Here is a 17,916-nt window from a genome sequence, read left to right as displayed (position 1 = left end):
TCATCAGAGCAAGTCTTCCAAGGCCATTCCTGGAACACACACCTCTCCCCAACACTAGCTCTCGGAGGGCAGCAACTGTGTCTATTGTGAATGTTTTTCCTGAGTCTGGAATGCAGTCACGGAAAAAAAAAAATTTACCATTCTGAGAATGACCAAGGCGTATTTCTGTGGCAGGTGATCTGACAGGATCTATGCAAGAGAAAGTCATGAACACTTCATCAAACATAACCTACCATTGAAAAAGTTAATATAATTTCTAAAAGGAAAAAAAATTCCTAGTCATAATTCAAGTGGATTATGCACACAACAAAAGGGGCCAGAATACTGCCTCCCACACAGTAGGTGCTGTACAAATCCCTGTGTTTTGCAGGACGGACTTACACAGGTTTTGAAAAAGCCTTTGCAAGATCCCACACTGAAGGCAATTAAAAATGAATCATTGGTGGACAACAGCAACAAAAATGAATCCTCATTATTAGATTGGGAGAAATGTTTGCCAGGGAGAGAAGCCTGGCCCGGGCAACAGGAAATAAGGCATAAAGATGAAAGCACTTCTCAGGAGCAGCACAAAGCTCACTGGCCGGCCGCTGGCCTCCCACTCCTCGGCCAAGGCCTGAGCAGCTCTGCCGGAGGTCCAGGAGGGGCCTGGGGAGGCCACCCTGCAGGCCCGGAGGGCAGACCCAGCTGTTGTAAGTGAACACCATCCGCCCAGCAGCTCCAGGGATGCAGGAAGAGCAAGGACATCTCCACACATCCCTCCAAGAATTTACAGTCAGATCCATCTGACTGCCACCACACCTCTTCTGCTCTCCTCGGCCCTAAATGGAGTGGACATAATCGTGTCTAGGGGAGGCCTGCGGGCAAGCCCTAGCTAAGCTATAGGGTTCAGAGAAGTCCCCCTGAAACCTATGAACAGCATCCACTAGCAGCAAATGCACAGATACACACATTGATGGGGAGAGAGCACAAGAGTCAGTCATGGCCAAAGGCCCTGGTGACAATGGTCTGGGAAGGGCTCTTGGACGAATCCAATCTTGATCTTAGATAACAGACTGGGGTTCAGTGCAATGGAGCAAGAGGGGTTCAAGGAGGTGTGGGTGGAGAGGTTGCTGAGTGGGGTGTGAAGGATGGGGAAACCCACTTAGCACCCCCTTCTCCCTACAAACCACCTCAAACACCAGCCTCCTTGTTCCCACTGATGCCATCACTGGGACCTAGGCACCCACACACAGACACTCAGTGGTCCTCTACTCCTTCCTCTTCTTTACCCCTATCCCCACTAAGCCAGGCAACAGGTTCTATTAATTCTACCCTTGCTTCTTGAACTGGTTATTTCCTGTCTGTGGCCATGGCTACCTTGTTAGTCCAGGCCTCACCACCTTTCTCTCCAACCTCTTCAGTAAGCTCCTTCCTTGTGTTTGGGCACAGAATCAATCAAAACCCCTAAACCCCAGCTGTGTCCATTGCTCCCCATTCCCAACTCTTACATGGCCCTACTGCCTTTAGAATTGAGTTCCTTAGCATGATGGAGGACGGAACAGGCCATGCTTCCCTCTTCACCCAGACCACTCTGTGAGCGGGCTTGCCTCTGCTGCTGCCTGCTCCCCTGCCTGGAAAGCCCATGCCCTCCCTCTCCTCACTGGGAGCCCTGCTTGCCTTCAAGGGTCAGGTCAGGACACAGCTCTTTCACCACCAGCCTTTCCCTGCGGCCCCAGCACTCAGTTCCCTCTTCTGCTCCCAGCAGCTCATCGTCGGCACTTGACTGGAAGAGTTTTATCACTGTGAGTGTGTGTTCTCTCTCTCCAGATCTACTGAGAGCAGACCCACTTACACCTCTCAGAGGACCCTACTCCCTGCCATGGGGCCTGCTGACAAGGTTACTGATAAGGCTTGACCACGGGCCTGCTCCTGGGGACCGTGTTTCACCCCACTCTTAAGGACTTGGAGAGTGAAGTTCTAGAGAAGGGGGTGGGATGGTGGACAGAGTGCCGTTGCTGTTTTGAGGCCAGGCCATCTCCCTGCTGTGGAAGGTGGACAGGCCCGTTTCGAGGTCTGCTTCCTCCGCTGCAGTGAAAATACTTGAAACTCACAAGCCCAGAAGGCACCAGCAGGCTTCCAGCCTCTGGACAGCTGTTGACAGTGTTGGGGGTAAATAGCCATTAGCACTTTCCCTTGACAGACAATGCTCTTGGGGAGCTGATCAGGGAAGGACAAGTATGCCAACACACTAACAAGAACTAACGAAGAGGTGACAGAGCATAGTGGTCCAGGGTTGGGAACTCAACTGCCCGTGTTCCAATCCCAGCTCTGTTGCTAACTAGCTTGGGCAAGGTCCTTAGCTGCTCTGTTAGATGGGCAGTATAGTGGTTATGAAGATTATATGAGTGAAAAGTGTAAGATGCCTGGGCCAGTGTCTGGCACATGGTGTTCAATTAGTGCAAGCTATTACTTTTCAAAGGAGAACTACAAATATTCAGAATATTTTTTAAAGTTGGATTTGGGGCTCTCTCCATAATACCCTCCAACCCTCTCCAACCCCTCCACTCCTGTCTCTCTCTAACCTCTCCCTGCACTGGCCTTTTAATCATGTCTTCTTCCTCAACTTTGGCCCTAAACTGTCCCTCTGAGGTGATTCTGTGGTTGGCCTTACTGGGGTAGCTAGTGTCAAAGGGTCTCGGTGTCCAGCAGATACCACATAAGGCATGCTGGGTGTGAACAGCCAGTGTCTAAGGGCTCAGGTGTGTTTCTGAGACCAGGGCTGAGGTCTGCTTACACTGCTTTGTTGCATGGACTGTTTATAAGCAGCTGTTGGTGGCTCTGCAACTTCCATGCCACTTCCAGAACAGCGGCATGGCTGTGAGCATTGCCCTCAGTTGTCTCAATATCAGCCTCCCTGAGGGTGTTACAGCCATGGACCTCACACTGTGTGGGCCTGTGAGACTGTACGTGTCCCAAGGACAACGGCTGCCCACCCTGCATCCTTGCCCAGAGAGGTCACCACAGGGTAACCCAGGAAATGCTCCCGGTCAAGGTTTTAGGTCAGTTTTCCACAAAACTTTCCAACCGGGAAGGGCCCACAGGGGTGGCAGGGAAGGCTTGGACATCTCACCTGCCCCCCTCCATGGTGATGCCCCACTCCCTCCTGCTTGTGGACAGACTGAACTAGCAGAGGCGGGGGATGGATGAGATGACCCCTGGAGGCCCCTACCCAGCTGAGGATTTTCACGTGAAAAAGCTATCGTGCCAACACATTAACAGAAAATACCCCATTTCTTTCTCTCCTGGCCAGTTTCCCCTTTACTCCTTCAGCAGATTCAAAACGCTCAGCTGTGACAGATTTGCTGCCTGAGCTGCAGAGTGAAGATAGAAACTTCTTCCTGAGCTGAGAGGGATAATGCTATCGTCTTCGAATGCATCATTTGGGTTTTTAAGAGGAAGGAAGAATGCCAGAGGAGGGGTGAGGGAAGGGTGGAGAGGGGTGCCCTCAGGGGACAGGAGGGAGGGCAGCTGGCCGGGGGAGTGCTTCTGACGTCTCAGCTGATCTGGATTTGACAGAACCTGTCCACTCGGGCCGCCCTCTACCCTTCAAGGGTAAAATGCCACCTCCTGGGAGCTCTGTACTCTGCCCTGTGCAGAGCCTCCAGCATTAGCCTGGAGCTCAGGCGGGACTCTATTCCAGTGCCGGCCACCAGAGTGGGGTGTGGGACGCCTGCTGGCCTTGAAGCTCCCATCCAGACTTGGGATTTACAAAAACATTGCAAACCAAACTGAGGGTCAAGGGAAAACACCCCTCTCACTCCCACCTCTTCTCTAGGTATAAACTGACCCATCTGAGAACTCCAAGCCCTGAAAGGCCCCAGATGGCAGGATTTAGGCCCCCCCCCCCCCCCCCGCTTCTCCCCACAACCCAAGAATGTGAAATACCAGCAAACAAAAGTCTCATCCAAATTAGGAAGTGAGTGGCTCTGTCCGCCTGTGTGTGCCGCAGGGGCTGCTCAGGCTTTTGGATTTTCCCCTTCAAACCCACAGTGTTATCAAGGTTTAAGTTTCTGTTGACCCCCACATCATGCCCTGTCACTGCATACCCTGCCCTGAACCTAAAATGCTCCTTCAAAGGCAGTTCTCAGCCCCAATCCCCTGGTCAGCCCCAGCCCCAGTGCCCTCATTTTCAAGCCTGTGACCAGAGCCCTCTAGATGCCAGAGCTGGGGCATCAGCTCAGGCCCAGGGCTGCTCTGAGGAGCCACACCTGGGGGTTCCATGAGGGGTCTCTGCTGGACAGATGGCGAGACCCAGGCGTGTGCCTCAGGACCAGACTCCCATCCCTGACCCCCAGCAATGGAATGAATGCCCAAGGTCCTGAGTGGGCACAGATCCCATGATTGAGGGGCATAGAGAGTGGCCATTCCCACCCAGGCTCTGGGCTACGAGCACCATCAACAAGTCAGGGCTCCAGGAGCTGACAGTGGCTGGGACAGAGCCCCCTTCCTCCCAGCCCCAACCGTGTTACCTTCTTGGGAGAGGACGATGAACTTGGTGGTCTTCAGGGTCTTTCCATTCAGCGTCCAGGTGATGGTGGCCGGGGGGTCAGAGGACACCTGGCACTGGAGCAGCAGCTTCTCACCCTCCACCACATGGACATCTTGTAGCTTCTCCTTGAAGGTTGGGACTGTCCCTTGGCTCTCTGGTCTTTTTTCATTTTCTGTGGCCCCAGCATGGCCCCTCTTGCAGTTCACATCATTCTTAACTTCCTTTTTGAGTTCCTCTTTCCCAGCTGGTTTTGGAGTCTCAGGTGGCTTGGCATTGCCCATGGGTTTGGGGGTCTCGGCTGGCTTGGCACTGCCCATGGGTTTGGGGGTCTCAGCTGGCTTGGTGTTACCCAAGGGCTTGGGGGTCTCAGCTGGCTTGGCACTGCCCATGGGTTTGGGGGTCTCAGCTGGCTTGGTGTTACCCAAGGGCTTGGGGGTCTCAGCTGGCTTGGCACTGCCCATGGGTTTGGGGGTCTCAGCTGGCTTGGTGTTACCCAAGGGCTTGGGGGTCTCAGCTGGCTTGGCACTGCCCATGGGTTTGGGGGTCTCAGCCAGCTTGGTGTTACCTAAGGGTTTGGGGGTCTCAGCCAGCTTGGTGTTGCCCAAGGGCTTGGGGGTCTCAGCCAGCTTGGTGTTACCCAAGGGTTTGGGGGTCTCGGCCGGCTTGGTGTTACCCACGGGTTTGGGGGCCTCTGCTGGCTTGGCGTTGCCCAGGGGTTTGGGGGTCTCAGCTGGCTTGGTGTTGCCCATGGGCTTGGGGGTCTCAGTTGGCTTGGTGCTACCCAAGAGTTTGGGGGCCTCTGCTGGCTTGGTGCTACCCAAGGGTTTGGGGGTCTCGGCTGGCTTGGTGTTGCCCACGGGTTTCAGGAACCCTAAAGGCTGGGCATTGCCCACAGGCTTGGGACTTTCTGCTGCCTTGGCATTCAAGGCCTCAGCATTGTTGCTGCCATTCTCTGCTGGTAATTTTTTCTTACTGCCTAACACCGAGCGAAAATCTGGAGTGGCAGGTTTTGGAGGTGGTACCTTCTCAGGCAACGGGGTCTTAGGAGTCCCCTTCTTGGCCAGGACGGAGCGGAAGTCAACCTGCTGGGGGCTGTGCACCTTCCTCTCTTCCTCTGACACCGTCTTGGGCTTCACTTGCCGCTGCAGGTTGGCGCGGAAATCCATTTGCTCGGCTGGGATCTCCTTCAGGTCCTCTTCAGACAAAGTCTTGGTACTCACCTTCTTGCCCAGGAGGTCACGGAAGTCCAGCTGCTCCACCTCCTGCTGGCGGATGGCCTCCTCAGTGTGCTGCCGTGTCTCCACACGCCTCTTGAGCACCCCGCGCACGTCTTCGCTGTCCTCCTCCTCTGGCCACCCCTGCCCTCTTGCTGGCCAGCCGGGCCTCAGGCTGCCATAGTGGTCACCACCATCAGCACCAACTCCTCGGCTGCAGAGGCCCTCACAGCTGGCAGGCTCCCTCCCCCTGCAACCAGTGAAGGGAAAAAGGAAAGTAGCAAGAGGAAAAGGGGCCGGGTAAGAAAGAGACGTCAGGGGAGAGCAAATCCCCGAGGGAGGGAGGGCGGAGGGGAGGGGAAGAGGAGGGGGGAGCTGGCCAGGCGGTGTTTATAGAAGGGAACATTGGTGAGAGGCGCTTGCTTGCTTAGTTGGTTTGTTACATCGGTAATGACTTCAGTAGCCTTATAAGGGTGTGTGCAAAAAAAAAAAGAGAGAAAAAAATTCACCCCCTCTCCCTCCCCTACACTCCCTCCCTCATTCCCCTTCCAATCTCTCTCTCTTGGCTCAGCAGCCTTGGCCAGAGGATACAAACAATCTGGGGCTGCTGGGATGGGCCTGCTGGGACCAGGAGGAAGGTGGGTGGGTGGTGGCATGGAGCCTGGCCCAGCAACCCCAGGGGGCACTCACCGAATGGGGGCTCTGGCCGGGCTGCTCTGCAGCATCAGTGCCACCTGGCAACTGCATTCGCCAACCCGATTCCTGAAGAATGCAAGGGATCAATACAGATCAAGAGGCTCTCTGGGCCGGGGGCCTCTCAGCCTAGGGCTGTGGGCAGGCAGCCCGTGGCCACAGGCTGGTGGGCTGGCTCCAGGGGCCCTAACACGTCCACACCACACCTACATTTATGGCAGAGCCTGCCCCCACTGTGGTCACCCTTTATTTTTCCAGCTCTTGTTTAAAAAGGACAAAAAAATAATCTTTTGGACAACAGCTAAGGAAGGCCTTAGCAGTAGGAATGCTTTTCTGTGAGTATAGGACAAAAATAATACAACCAAACGGTCACTCACTCAAAGAAGAGTGAAGACAAACCCTGCTGGGGCTATGATGGAGCTGACTGGTCTAGACTGTGCAGCCCCAGGCAGCCTGCCCAGTGACCTTGAGTCTGACTCCACGCTCCCTTAATACAGAAGTGGGTCTTCCCTCTCCTCAGAAGGTCCCCCTAGCCACTAGGTCTCCTTCGCCTGCTCGTGAAATGAAAACACTTTCCAATCCCTACCCATCAGCCAATGCCTCAGATCAGAACTTTTTGTATTAAAAATCTAACAGGTGTCTCCTGACATGGGTGCTCTTTCTCTGGGAGAAGAGCTCCAGCTTCTTCAGCCCACTGTGAAAACAATTCCATCTGCTCTGGTGTGCGACCAGCTGAGGGCCCCTATGCTCAGGAAAAGAAGCTGTATCATGCTCAGAACCCTGGTGGGCTTAGAGCGGACAAGCCCTCCAACCCCGCAAGGCTGCCATCTGCTGGCTTTTCTGGGCTCTGACCAGCCAAGAAGGTTCTGCTCAGTCTGGGGGAAGCAGTGGGGGCAGATCTGAGAGCCAAAGGCAATTCTGCCTGTTAATAACCATGTTTTTTGGAGCACCCCCAGCTTTCATGGCTCACATCCACTACCTTTCTTGTCCCCACAACAGCCTAGTGAGGTCCAGAGCACTGTTGTAAAGGGAAGGAAGGGAGGCTCAGGAGTTTACGGGAGGCAGAGCGGGAATCCTGGGGTCGCTCGCTCATTCTCTGCACTTGGCCGTCTTACTGGCACTTCAGGGGCTGACATGTGCCCCAGACCCTCCCTCAGACATAACTCATTTCACTTAGTCTTATGGCAGCTCTGTGAGGTTGGGGGTCAGCATTGTATTCATAGGTAAGAAAAATGAGGCTTATAATGGTTAATTTGCTTGAACTCATAATGCTGGCCAGGCAGAAAGGGGCTGGGACCTGGGACCATATTAATCCAAGACCTATAACTTTCCCATCCTTCCCTACAGTGCTCATCAGTACAATCTATTCTAGGACACATGTGTGTTTGTGTGTGTCTACGTGTACATCAACCACACATATATGGGGTCTACCCAATGGAAGCCTGTGGGTCCATGTTTGGGAACACGTGCATGTGTATAAGCCATCCCCATGTGGACCAAGCTGATACTTGTGGGTACCCGCCTTGCTTTACCTGGCCTCCATCCCAGTGGAGGACCAGAACCAGCTCAGACACCAGCAGCCCAGGGTGCGGCAAATGATTCTTGAAGGTCCCTGGTGTCATTATCCAGGCTCTAGGACCTGCTTGATGTAAGGAGAGGTTGATCTTTTGTGCTCTCCTACCCTCCTCTCATCTGCTGGGGTCCCCTCCTAGCCACCTTCCTCAATGCTCAGGCTCTCAGGGGTGCAGATTCAAGGCTCAGAAAGCCTCATGTCTGGGGAGTTTGAGGGCCCAGCAGGCCCCTTTGCTCCACAAACTGCAGTTAGGTGCCCCCTCAGTGCCAGGACCTGGGAAGGCTGGGAGGGCCTCAGAGGCCTGAGAACTCGTCACAGGAGGCTAATAGAGCTTCAGTCAACTTGCAGAATAACCAAGGGAGGTCACTCAGGAGTGAGGCCCAGCCCCCTGGCACTCTGCTCTTGCCACACTGCTGGCCAGTGTAAGCCACTCTGTTCCCGCTTTTCTTTCAAGCACAGGGTGTGGGGCCCAGGGTTGGTGTGGAGCAGGAAGACAGGATGTCCAAGGTCCGTGTTTTCTGGAGAGACACTGACCAGATGGACCTGCTTTACCCCAGCCAAGCCCCTCAGAGGCTCTCAGTGGTGGGGTGCCCTGATCCCTGCGCTGGAGTAAGCTCTATCTCCCCATGGGGGAAGCAGATGAGGGCTTCTATTGTTTTCTGTTGCCCGCCTTGAAGGAGGGTGCGGGTGGCCACCCTGAGCACCTGGGCAGTATGAGGGGCAGAAGGGAGGCAGGGAACTGGGGATATCATGGCTGGACCACTAAGTGGGTCATCCCTTGGCATGATCTGGGGGTCACTATTTCTGCAGCCACAAACTTAAACCTCTGCTGGACCTTTAGGGCAAATCATGTGTTCATTTGGAGCCTACAAAGTCAGAGACACCTGGAACCCACACCCCAGATAATCTAACCAGGTGAACAGCATCTTGGGCCATCTTTGGTGTCTGCACACACTCAAAGTCCAGCCTGTGGCTGAGAATGAGACCCCTACCCCCGTGCCCAGCCCAGGTGCTGCCACAGAGGACACGGGGCTATCACCCTATAAGTGGCACCTTTAACAAAGAACAGAAGCCTTTGTGTTCCCTGCCTCCCAAGCCCTGAATAAGATGCCCACTCTTTGGCTATAAAGCCTTGGACTCTGTCCCACTGTGAATTACCCACCCCTGGAATGGATTTTATATGCAAAATTAGTTTAAAGAGCTAATTTCCTGGCAAATATCAATTTTTCAAATATTTCAGCTGGAATCTGGAGCTGATTTTTTGACATTTCCCCTTTTAGTTCAGGAGACAAGAGCTCGGGAAGGGAAGGGGAGGTAGAAACCACCCACCTGTACGAACCCCCCACCTTCAGCAGGAACAGGTAGCACCTGTCCTACCCCAACCTCACCCCACTTCCTCCTTGAAAGGTGTTCTGTCCCTAGTCTAGGTCTGATTTCTGTCTAGGTCTGGATCTGAGAAAAGCTGGGGGGGAGAGGGGCCCCTGGCAGGCCTGGTGCACTCCCCAGGGCAACTTTCCACGGACTTGCTCCTTCTCACTGGGGACAAAGCCAAGGCCAGGGCAGCAGCCTCCCAAAGGAACAAAGAAGCTGGACTCTAGGGAGGGAAAAGGGGCAAGGGCTGCATGCAAGGGGACTCTAGTGTGATGTCCCAGGTTCCCCAAGTTCCCAGTGTACTTGGGAGAAACGAGGAACAGAGGAGCATCTGATTTAAAGACAGAGCTGAGGATTCCAGTCTGAGCTCTACTATTCACCTCTGGGTGGCTGTGAACAAGCCTGTGACCCTGAGGCCTCAGCTTCTCCCATTATTAATAGAGAAGGCAGCCAGATAACTTCTGAAGTCCCTTCCAGCTAGGACAGTCTAAGTTTTATGACTGTCCCCAGCTGGGCCCAGACAGTCTGCCTGCCGACCTCCCAGTGCAGTCCTCCACTCTGGCCTGGCAGACTTCCCACAGCCTTGCTTTGCTCTTTCCTACCCTCCTGTACTCAGTCTATCCAGCAAGACTTTATACCCTTACCTCAAAATCCCAACAAAAAGCTCATCTCTTCTAGGAGATGTGATGTATTATCTTGAAGCACTGCTCCTTCCATAAAGACAAGCTCTATTTTAACATATAATCAGTTTCCATCATTTGCACTGGCCTAGAGGAAGAAGAGTCTATCTTCTCTCTATTTTGGAGGCAGATTAGCCTTTCTGATTATAACTGGTTCAGGCACAAGGCAAAGGCTCTTGGTGTGTTTTGAGCATACCACTGAAGGTGGTAGGGTGACCAGCTGGCCCACGACCATCTCATCAGCTGACCACAGACACGTCATTATCTCAGCTAAAGTTTTCTGAGCCTTGCCTGGCTAAGTAGAATTTCCTAGCAGATTCAACAATGCCTAAGAAATAATCAATGACTATTGTCTTAAAAGTAATTAAGTATTGGGATGGTTTGTTATGCAGCAAAAACTAACTGATACAAGAATAAGGCACATGCCCAGAAAGGACCCATGTGGATGAGGCACATGCTGGGTTTTGTCATTGCTGTAGGAAAACAATGCTCCATCACCACATATAGATACAGAGCCTATCTGTAGCTCAGAGCCTTGAACATGATGGACTCAGTACAGAGAAATGCCAGCAGCACCAAGCCTGCACTTTCTTTACCTTGAAGCCCAGCCCCACACTATTTCGTGGTTCCTCTGGCTCCCCAGTCCCAGGCAGGTACTTTGACAGAAGGTAGGGGGTTAAGGGAGGTTGGTAGGACACGCAGACTCACTTGAGCAGGATCTCATACTGGCCAGCGTGCCAGGGCTGCACGTTCTTCAGGACCAGGGTGAACACATCCTCATTCTGTAATACCTCAAAGTGGCCAGTGTCTTTGGAAAGGGCTTTGCCATCTCGGAGCCAGTGCACAGTGGGGAAGGGGTCCCCAGCTATGGCACAGGAGATGAGGACATTCTGGCCCTGGCAGGCTGTCACTGAGCGAGGCTTGCTGATGAACCAGGGCTGGGTGCCATCCTGAGGTTCTGTGAGTTGGCAAAGGGTTGAGTTAGAGAAGGAGGCCTTTCTGCAGAGAACATTCACTCAACTCTCCATGGCAATGAAGGCCGGAAGACAGTGTCTAATCCAAAGAATGGCTAGTCCAGAAATCACTTTTATTGGATATACAGAGAAAGCACATCCTTCTCATGGCAAATCTGCTGGATTATTTCTCAGAGGGTAAGATTAACATGCATTTGTATATCCAAAAGCAAGGGAGGTTGCCTAGAAGGTAGAGGGGTTCTGGGACAGGTGCCAATGATCTACATGATATATGTATGATTAAGAGCTGTCATTTGCTTCATCTGTGCTTAACTTTTCTCTTCTGTTAAATATAGGTTCTCTAATGGCAAGGACTTTCACAGGCCATGACTCACCTCCAAAGCTATCACTGCCAAATTGTTAGTGTATTAGGAGATTTCTCTCCTAGCACTCTACGCAGCTTGTCACCAGTAACCCAGAGAGAGCAGGGACTTCAGAAGGCAGGGAAGGGCGGCCTCCTACCCAGCCAGAGCCTGAGATGTAAGATGGGGAGCTGGCCACTGGGGCTGGGATGGGACCAAGGGAGTCGAGGTCTATGGGGGAAACAAAGAAGGCTCACATGGTTTCCTCGCCTCCAAATCACCTATGGAGAGGCCACGGCAGCATGTCCTCCCCACCCCTGCCCCCATGGCTGGTCAGCGGGTCTGCCTCACCTTGCACCGTGAGCACGGCCTGGGTGCGGACCTCTCCTGCGCTGTTCCAGGCTTCACAGGTGTAAGTGCCTGTGTCCTCTGGGAACACCTCCTGGATACAAAGGCTGTGCAGAGTGCCTCTCTGTTCAAAGTGGAAGTCCTCTGACTCCTGGATTTCATTCCCATCGTGAAGCCAGATGACCTCAGGGGGCGGGTTCCCTGAACAGGGAGGAAGGGCAGGGGGGCAGGTCAGGGAGGCGGTTCCCTGCATCATGTGGCAAGTCTACTTAACGCTATGACATTGTACTAAATACCAAACTCTCCACGCTTCAGTTTTCCCATCCAGAAAATATTCTAACCCAGTCTACCTCACACGTTTGCTGGGAGGATTAAATAAATTAATACAGCCCCCTTAGCAGCCCACTAGAGAAGCAGATTAGAATAGCATCTGGTACAAAGGAAGTCCTCAGTGTGTGGTCATTACAATTACTAAATGACAGGTTTAGGGAAACTGCAAGAATCCAGAAGTGAAAAAATATAATTTCAGAGATAAGAAAACCCAAGAAGAATGGTTTTCAAAATTAGAATTCAACTGGTTTGATCAAACTGAGTGGTAGCTGGATCACTGGGTTCCCGGCAGACATGTTTCCTGCGCGGCCTCACCCAGTGTGTACACGTCCAGGCAATGGCATTGTGACTCTCAGAAACTCCCTTGTCAGTTTCCACCAGCAGGAAAGCTCAGTTAGCACTTTTGGTACTGTGCAACTGTTGTCCAAGGGTGAAGATGGGTGCCAGGCTTTCCAAACACAGCCCACAGGGGATAGCATTTTCAGTTTTTACTAGTCTACTTCCCTGGGTAGTTTCTTGCTATTGTGGGGGCATAAAACAACGGCCACCTGTGAGGGTTTTTCTCTGCAGTAAGACCTGAGCCATTACACTCTGCTTCCCTGGGAGTGACTGCTGAGGGAGGCTGCATGGTGTCAGGCTCTCTCAAGGAGAGAGATGACCACCACCTATCTCTGATGGGTTAGCCAGCACATGTCTGGGGCCAGGTACAGAGTGCCTCTGATTTCTATCAACTCGAGCAATGAATGTGTGCAGGGGAAGGGACCCAGCCCTCTGCTGCATCATCCCAGGACTGCCTCCAGCCTGCAGGAGCAGGGAGTTCATCCGAGGATCCCTAAAAGCTGAGCGCACAGGTTCTCTCCCAGCTCATCTTTATCACTTCTACAGCTCAAAAGGAACTGAAAAAACACAGTGATCTCCAGGCTGTCAGCGGGATGGACCAGAGGCCAGCATGAGTGTGTGTCAGTAAGTCTGTGCCAGGAGACTTCTCCAGCTTTTCTTATTGGCCTCTAGCAAGGACTGTGACCTCTCACATTGGGCTGCTCACCCCATGCTCTTGTCACCCCACCCCTGTTTTAGAAGGATGTCTGCTCCATTGCCTCACCTCAAAATTTGAACAGAGCAACTGAGACTATCTTCCGAGAGTCGGGAAGCTCTCAGAGCATCTGGTTTTGGACCAATGTTCACAATCTTCCAGCTACATTGGCTACATTGTGTTTTCAATTAATCCCTCACCTCTGCCACCTTCTTACCCTGGACCACTCAAACTTGAATCCAGAAAATCTGCCCAAAGAAAAGCAGAAAAAAGGGGCCAAGAGGCTCCACTTCTAGGCGCCACTGACTGGCAGTCCCAGACTGATTTTCAGGTGGATCAATGATCTGAGCAGGACGTCGGGGAGCAACCCACGTTGCAAGCATGCTCGTTTTCACATATACTCCGAGGAGAGGGATGCAGAGACAGACCTGACACCTGGACTGTCATGGTGACCTGGCTTCCGTCCATGACTCTGAGATCAGAGAGGCCCTGCAGGAAGAGGGGTGCGACGGGCTTGCTGGGGGCTGCGGGCAGGAGGTACTCCCTCTTCTCATCACTCTTCTTTTCTGTGTGGCAAACAATGTAGGGGGAACACTCATTCACTCACCTGACAGACACAGGCTAAATGACCACTTGGCACATAAGCGTGTTGAGGCTCAGGCTCCCAGCAGAAACTGAACCGCAACCAGACAATGAGTCTGGGAGGCCCTGGAGAGGACTAGGAACAAAGTGTGCCCATTCCCTGCTTGGCATGACAGTGCTCTTACCTCCCAGCAGTGAAAGGACGAGGCCCCTGTCGGGCCAGGCCAAATCTAGGCTCTGGTTCCTCAGGAGAACTTCCAGTGGGGAGCCAGTACTTGGCATCTTATGAGATTTTTTTTTCTTCAATGTTATTTACTTTTTTGAATAAGTGATACACTCATATGGCATAAAATTCAAAAGGTCCAAAGAGTATGTGTACCATCTCCTTTCTACCCCTGTCCTCTGGCCAACTGTCTCTCCCCAGAGGCAACCAATTTTCAGTTTCTTGTTCATCTTGCCAGCGGTGGTCTACGTGTATAACAAATACAAACAGGCAAACTCTTTTATTTGTCTTCTCTTAAATAAAATGATAGCACACTATACACAATGATTGGCATCTTGCTTTTTCTTCTAACAATACAGTCATCCCTCTGTATCTCCAGGGTATTAATTGGTACCAAGACCCCCTGCAGATACCAAACTCTGCAGATGCTGAAGTCCCTTATATAAAATGGCATGATATTTGCATATAACATAAAACCCTCTTGTATACTTTAAATCATCTTAGATTACTTCTGATACCTAATACAATGTAAATGCTATGTAAATAGTTGCTGGGGTGTGGCAAATTCAAGTTTTGGTTTTTGGACCTTTCTGGAATTTTTTCCTCAAATTTTTTAAAACTAAGAAACAAATCCTTTTTAATACACAATTTTAAAGGTTACTTTCCACTTACAGTTATTACAAAATATTGGCTGTTTTGTACAGTACATCCTTGAGCCTATCTTATATCCAAGAGTTTGTATCCCTGACTTCTCCACTCCTATGTTGCCCCTCCTCCTCTCCCAACTGGTAACCACTAGTTTATTCTCTGTATCTGTGCATCTGCTTATTTTTTGTCATATTCATTAGTTTGTTGTATTTTTAAGATTCCACATGTAAGTGATATCATACAGTATATGTCTTTCTCTATCTGGCTTATTTCACTTAGCATAATGCCCTCCAAGTCCATCCATGTTGCTGCAAATGGCAAAGTTTCATTTTTTATGGCTGAGTAGTATTCCTATATATATATATATATATATATACACACACACACACATATACACACACACACACACATATACACACACACACACACACACACATATATATATATATACACATACACACACACACACACACACATCTTTTTTATCCGTTCATCTGTTGATGGACACTTAGGTTGCTTCCATACCTTGGCAATTATAAATAATGCTGCTATGAACACTGGGATGCATGCATCCTTTTGAATTAGTGTGTTTGTTTTTTTCAGATATATACCCAGGAGTGAAATTGCTGGATCATATGTTAGTTCTATTTGTGATATGCAGTTGGTTGAATCCGCAGGTGCAGAACCCGCGGATACAGAGGCCGACCATATATCTTGATGTCTCTCATAAAATGGAACTGAGGAATTTCCTTGTCATTTCCTATGCTTCCATGATGCTCCACTGTGATCTCCTGAGATTTTAAGCACCTTGAAAGCCAAAGACACTACATCATGAGAATGATTAAAACTAAAGACCGATCACCCTAAGTCTGGTGCTGGCAAGGCTGTGGAGCACTGGAACTCTCTGACACTGTCAGGGGGAGTGTATACTAGCACAGATACTTCTGAAAACAGTTTGGCAGTTTCTTAAAAAGTTAAACATACATTTATGATCCATTCATTCTACTCCTGAGTATTTACACAAGAGAAATGAAAGCACATATCCATACAAAGACTTGTACACGAACATTCATAGCAGCTATTCCTCAGGGCCCCCAACTGAAAACAACCCAAATGCCCATCAACAAGTGAATGAGTAAGCAAATTATGATATAGTCATACAATGGATACTACTCAGCAATAAAAAGAAATGGACTAATGACAGACGTTACAACAGAGACCAATCTCACAAAAATTACATTGAATGAAAGGAGCCAGGCAGAGAGAGAGTACATACTGGATGAGTCCATTTCTATAAAATTCTAGAAAATGCAAAATAGAGTGACAGAAGGGTTGCTTGGGGCAGAGGTTGGAGGGATGGATTGTAAAGGGGCACAAGGAAGCATTTGAGGGTGATGGAGATGGTCATTTCCTAAAATTGTGGTGAAGGTTTCAAATTAAACACCATCAATATATGTGGTTTGTTGTACAGCAATACCGCCTCGATAAAACCTGGAGGGAAGATCTTTCTCTCTGAGAGAGGGAGGGAGCGCACCAGCTAGTCAGAGACAAGAACTAGAATGACTCTCTGGGCTCAGGGCTGCCCACTGACCCCCCCAATCCATTCTCTGGGGAGATGGGTTAGCAAATGAGTTTCCCACTGTTCCTGGAATCCTCCCCAAGCCGGCTCTGACCTGCCTCAGGTGAGCTGAAGGGAAGGAGCAGCCAAGAGGCTGAGCTGGTGTCCATTTCCCACACAGGACAGCCTTGTCCCAGCAGGACGAGCTCCCAGCTGCCCTGTCTCAGATCTTGCCCTCTGTCCTGCAGGCCAGGTGGCTTTGACCTTCAATAACTCTTTTTCACCTTTCTGTTTTTTGTCTTTGGGGGAGGGGGGCAGGGATAGGGACAAAGAGGCTATGGTATCTCTAAGTTAGACTCTAAATCTGAGGGGAAAGGGACTGTGGTATTTGGGGCTCTTATTAGCTCAGGGCCACACATACAGATCTTCTCCAAGAAGCCTGCAGGGATACCTTTCCAGGGTGCTTCACATACCAGGGAAAGGCCTAAATCCAGACTGGCCACTGAATTTTTATCTGCTGGCAGAGAAAACAAAATATGGCCTACTACAGAGCACTTCCAGCATGGCCTCTGGATCGGAGAGGCTGTAAGACCCAGGGGGCAGCAAGACCTGGGAGGTGGGAGGACACTTTCCCCCAAGGTAGGTGCTGTATGAAGGGCACAGAGCTGGAGTGCAAGGGGAGACAGGGTCCATGACCAGAGGATGCGCTCTCCAGCCCATCCTGCTCCAGCCCCTGGGATCACTGCCTTCGACAGAGGGGCAGCTAGGCAGCCCTGGCCTTGGCAGAAGTCCCCAGGAGTGGGTTCAGGGACCCCAGTACTGGAAATGCAGAGATCGCCTTTCTCTGGGCTGCAGTGGCCAGGGAAGCAGGCTGCCTCGGGAGAGTTGAGGAATTTCCTGTCTTGCACAGACTTGAGGCTCAAGGACAAAATGTTTTCACTTGTCCAGAGCCCTCCCTGTCCCCGCCTCTCTGCAGTCTCAGCCAGAGTGCCCAGCTTCCCAGAGCTCCTTGCAGACAGGTTCTTATTCCTGGGCCCTGAGGGAGCATCAAAAACTCTAGGTCTCTTTCCTTCAAGCCAGTGGCAGCTCTTCCTTGGTCCCCACCCTCTCTCGGGTCTTCCTACTGCCCGGTTTGTCCTGGCCTGGGGCTTCGGTAAAGCCAGGTCACCCTACAGGTCTAAATGCATATCTGTGCCTCTCTCTCCTAGGAGGGCGGCTTGGCACTGCCTTCCACGTGGCAGCTCACTGGTTCTCTGAAAGTTGCGGAAATGTAGGATCTGAGGTCAGGTCCTCTTCTTGGGTAAGTCACTGCCTCTCTCTGAAGCCCAACTTCCTCATCTGTATTTAAAGTAATAACAGTATCATCACAGGACCCGGGGTTTTTAAAGAGATAATACGTGAAAATACTTTGTCCGACTATCTGTCATCAAAGGTCGCACTGGTGGGAGGCTGGCACAGGGGTGGACTCACACCTACCCACTTGGGCTTAGCTACTTGGTGGGCTCCTCAGCAGAAGAGAACAGAGACTGAGCCCTTGCCCCAGGATTACAGGATTTGTGACCTGAGGCAAATGCTGTTAGGAATGCAAATGTGTTGCTTAAAAAGATCATGGATGTATATAAAGTAAATTGAGAACAAACATTCACTGCCCTCCCTCAGGAGAGAGATGAGTAAGGGTGACTGAACTGGTGGGACCTGCCCGGGGCAGCACTAAGTTCCAACCTCCCCCAAGCCTCTGACCTGTTCTGTCCTCCCCAAGGCCCCACAGCAGGAACAAAGAGAAGAGGGAAGTGACTGGGAGAGAATGTGCAGAATGAATC

The 17,916-nt window shown here is 51.3% G+C and overlaps 1 protein-coding gene across 5 annotated transcripts in view; it reads right to left on the bottom strand.

Moving 5' to 3' along the window:
- The window catches only part of MYLK (myosin light chain kinase), a 199,522-nt gene that overhangs the window by 75,411 nt on the left and 106,195 nt on the right, over positions 1 to 17,916 (bottom strand). For 3 of the 5 annotated variants that reach the window (XM_031454585.2, XM_064494510.1, XM_064494504.1), the window contains exons 12-17: positions 13,514 to 13,651; positions 11,726 to 11,923; positions 10,768 to 11,017; positions 6,433 to 6,504; positions 4,509 to 5,992; positions 139 to 189 (exon numbers count right to left, since the gene is read on the bottom strand). In XM_031454585.2, the coding sequence (XP_031310445.2) occupies positions 139 to 189; positions 4,509 to 5,992; positions 6,433 to 6,504; positions 10,768 to 11,017; positions 11,726 to 11,923; positions 13,514 to 13,651 (2,193 nt within the window). The remainder of the gene's footprint in view (positions 1 to 138; positions 190 to 4,508; positions 5,993 to 6,432; positions 6,505 to 10,767; positions 11,018 to 11,725; positions 11,924 to 13,513; positions 13,652 to 17,916) is intronic. The other 2 variants (XM_064494515.1, XM_064494516.1) reach the window with 1 other exon arrangement.

This window comes from Camelus dromedarius, chromosome 2 (assembly GCF_036321535.1).
Source record: "Camelus dromedarius isolate mCamDro1 chromosome 2, mCamDro1.pat, whole genome shotgun sequence".
In the NCBI taxonomy this organism is placed as follows: domain Eukaryota; kingdom Metazoa; phylum Chordata; class Mammalia; order Artiodactyla; family Camelidae; genus Camelus; species Camelus dromedarius.
Note: the sequence above shows the minus strand (reverse complement) of the source record. Positions and strands in the feature narration are given on the sequence as shown.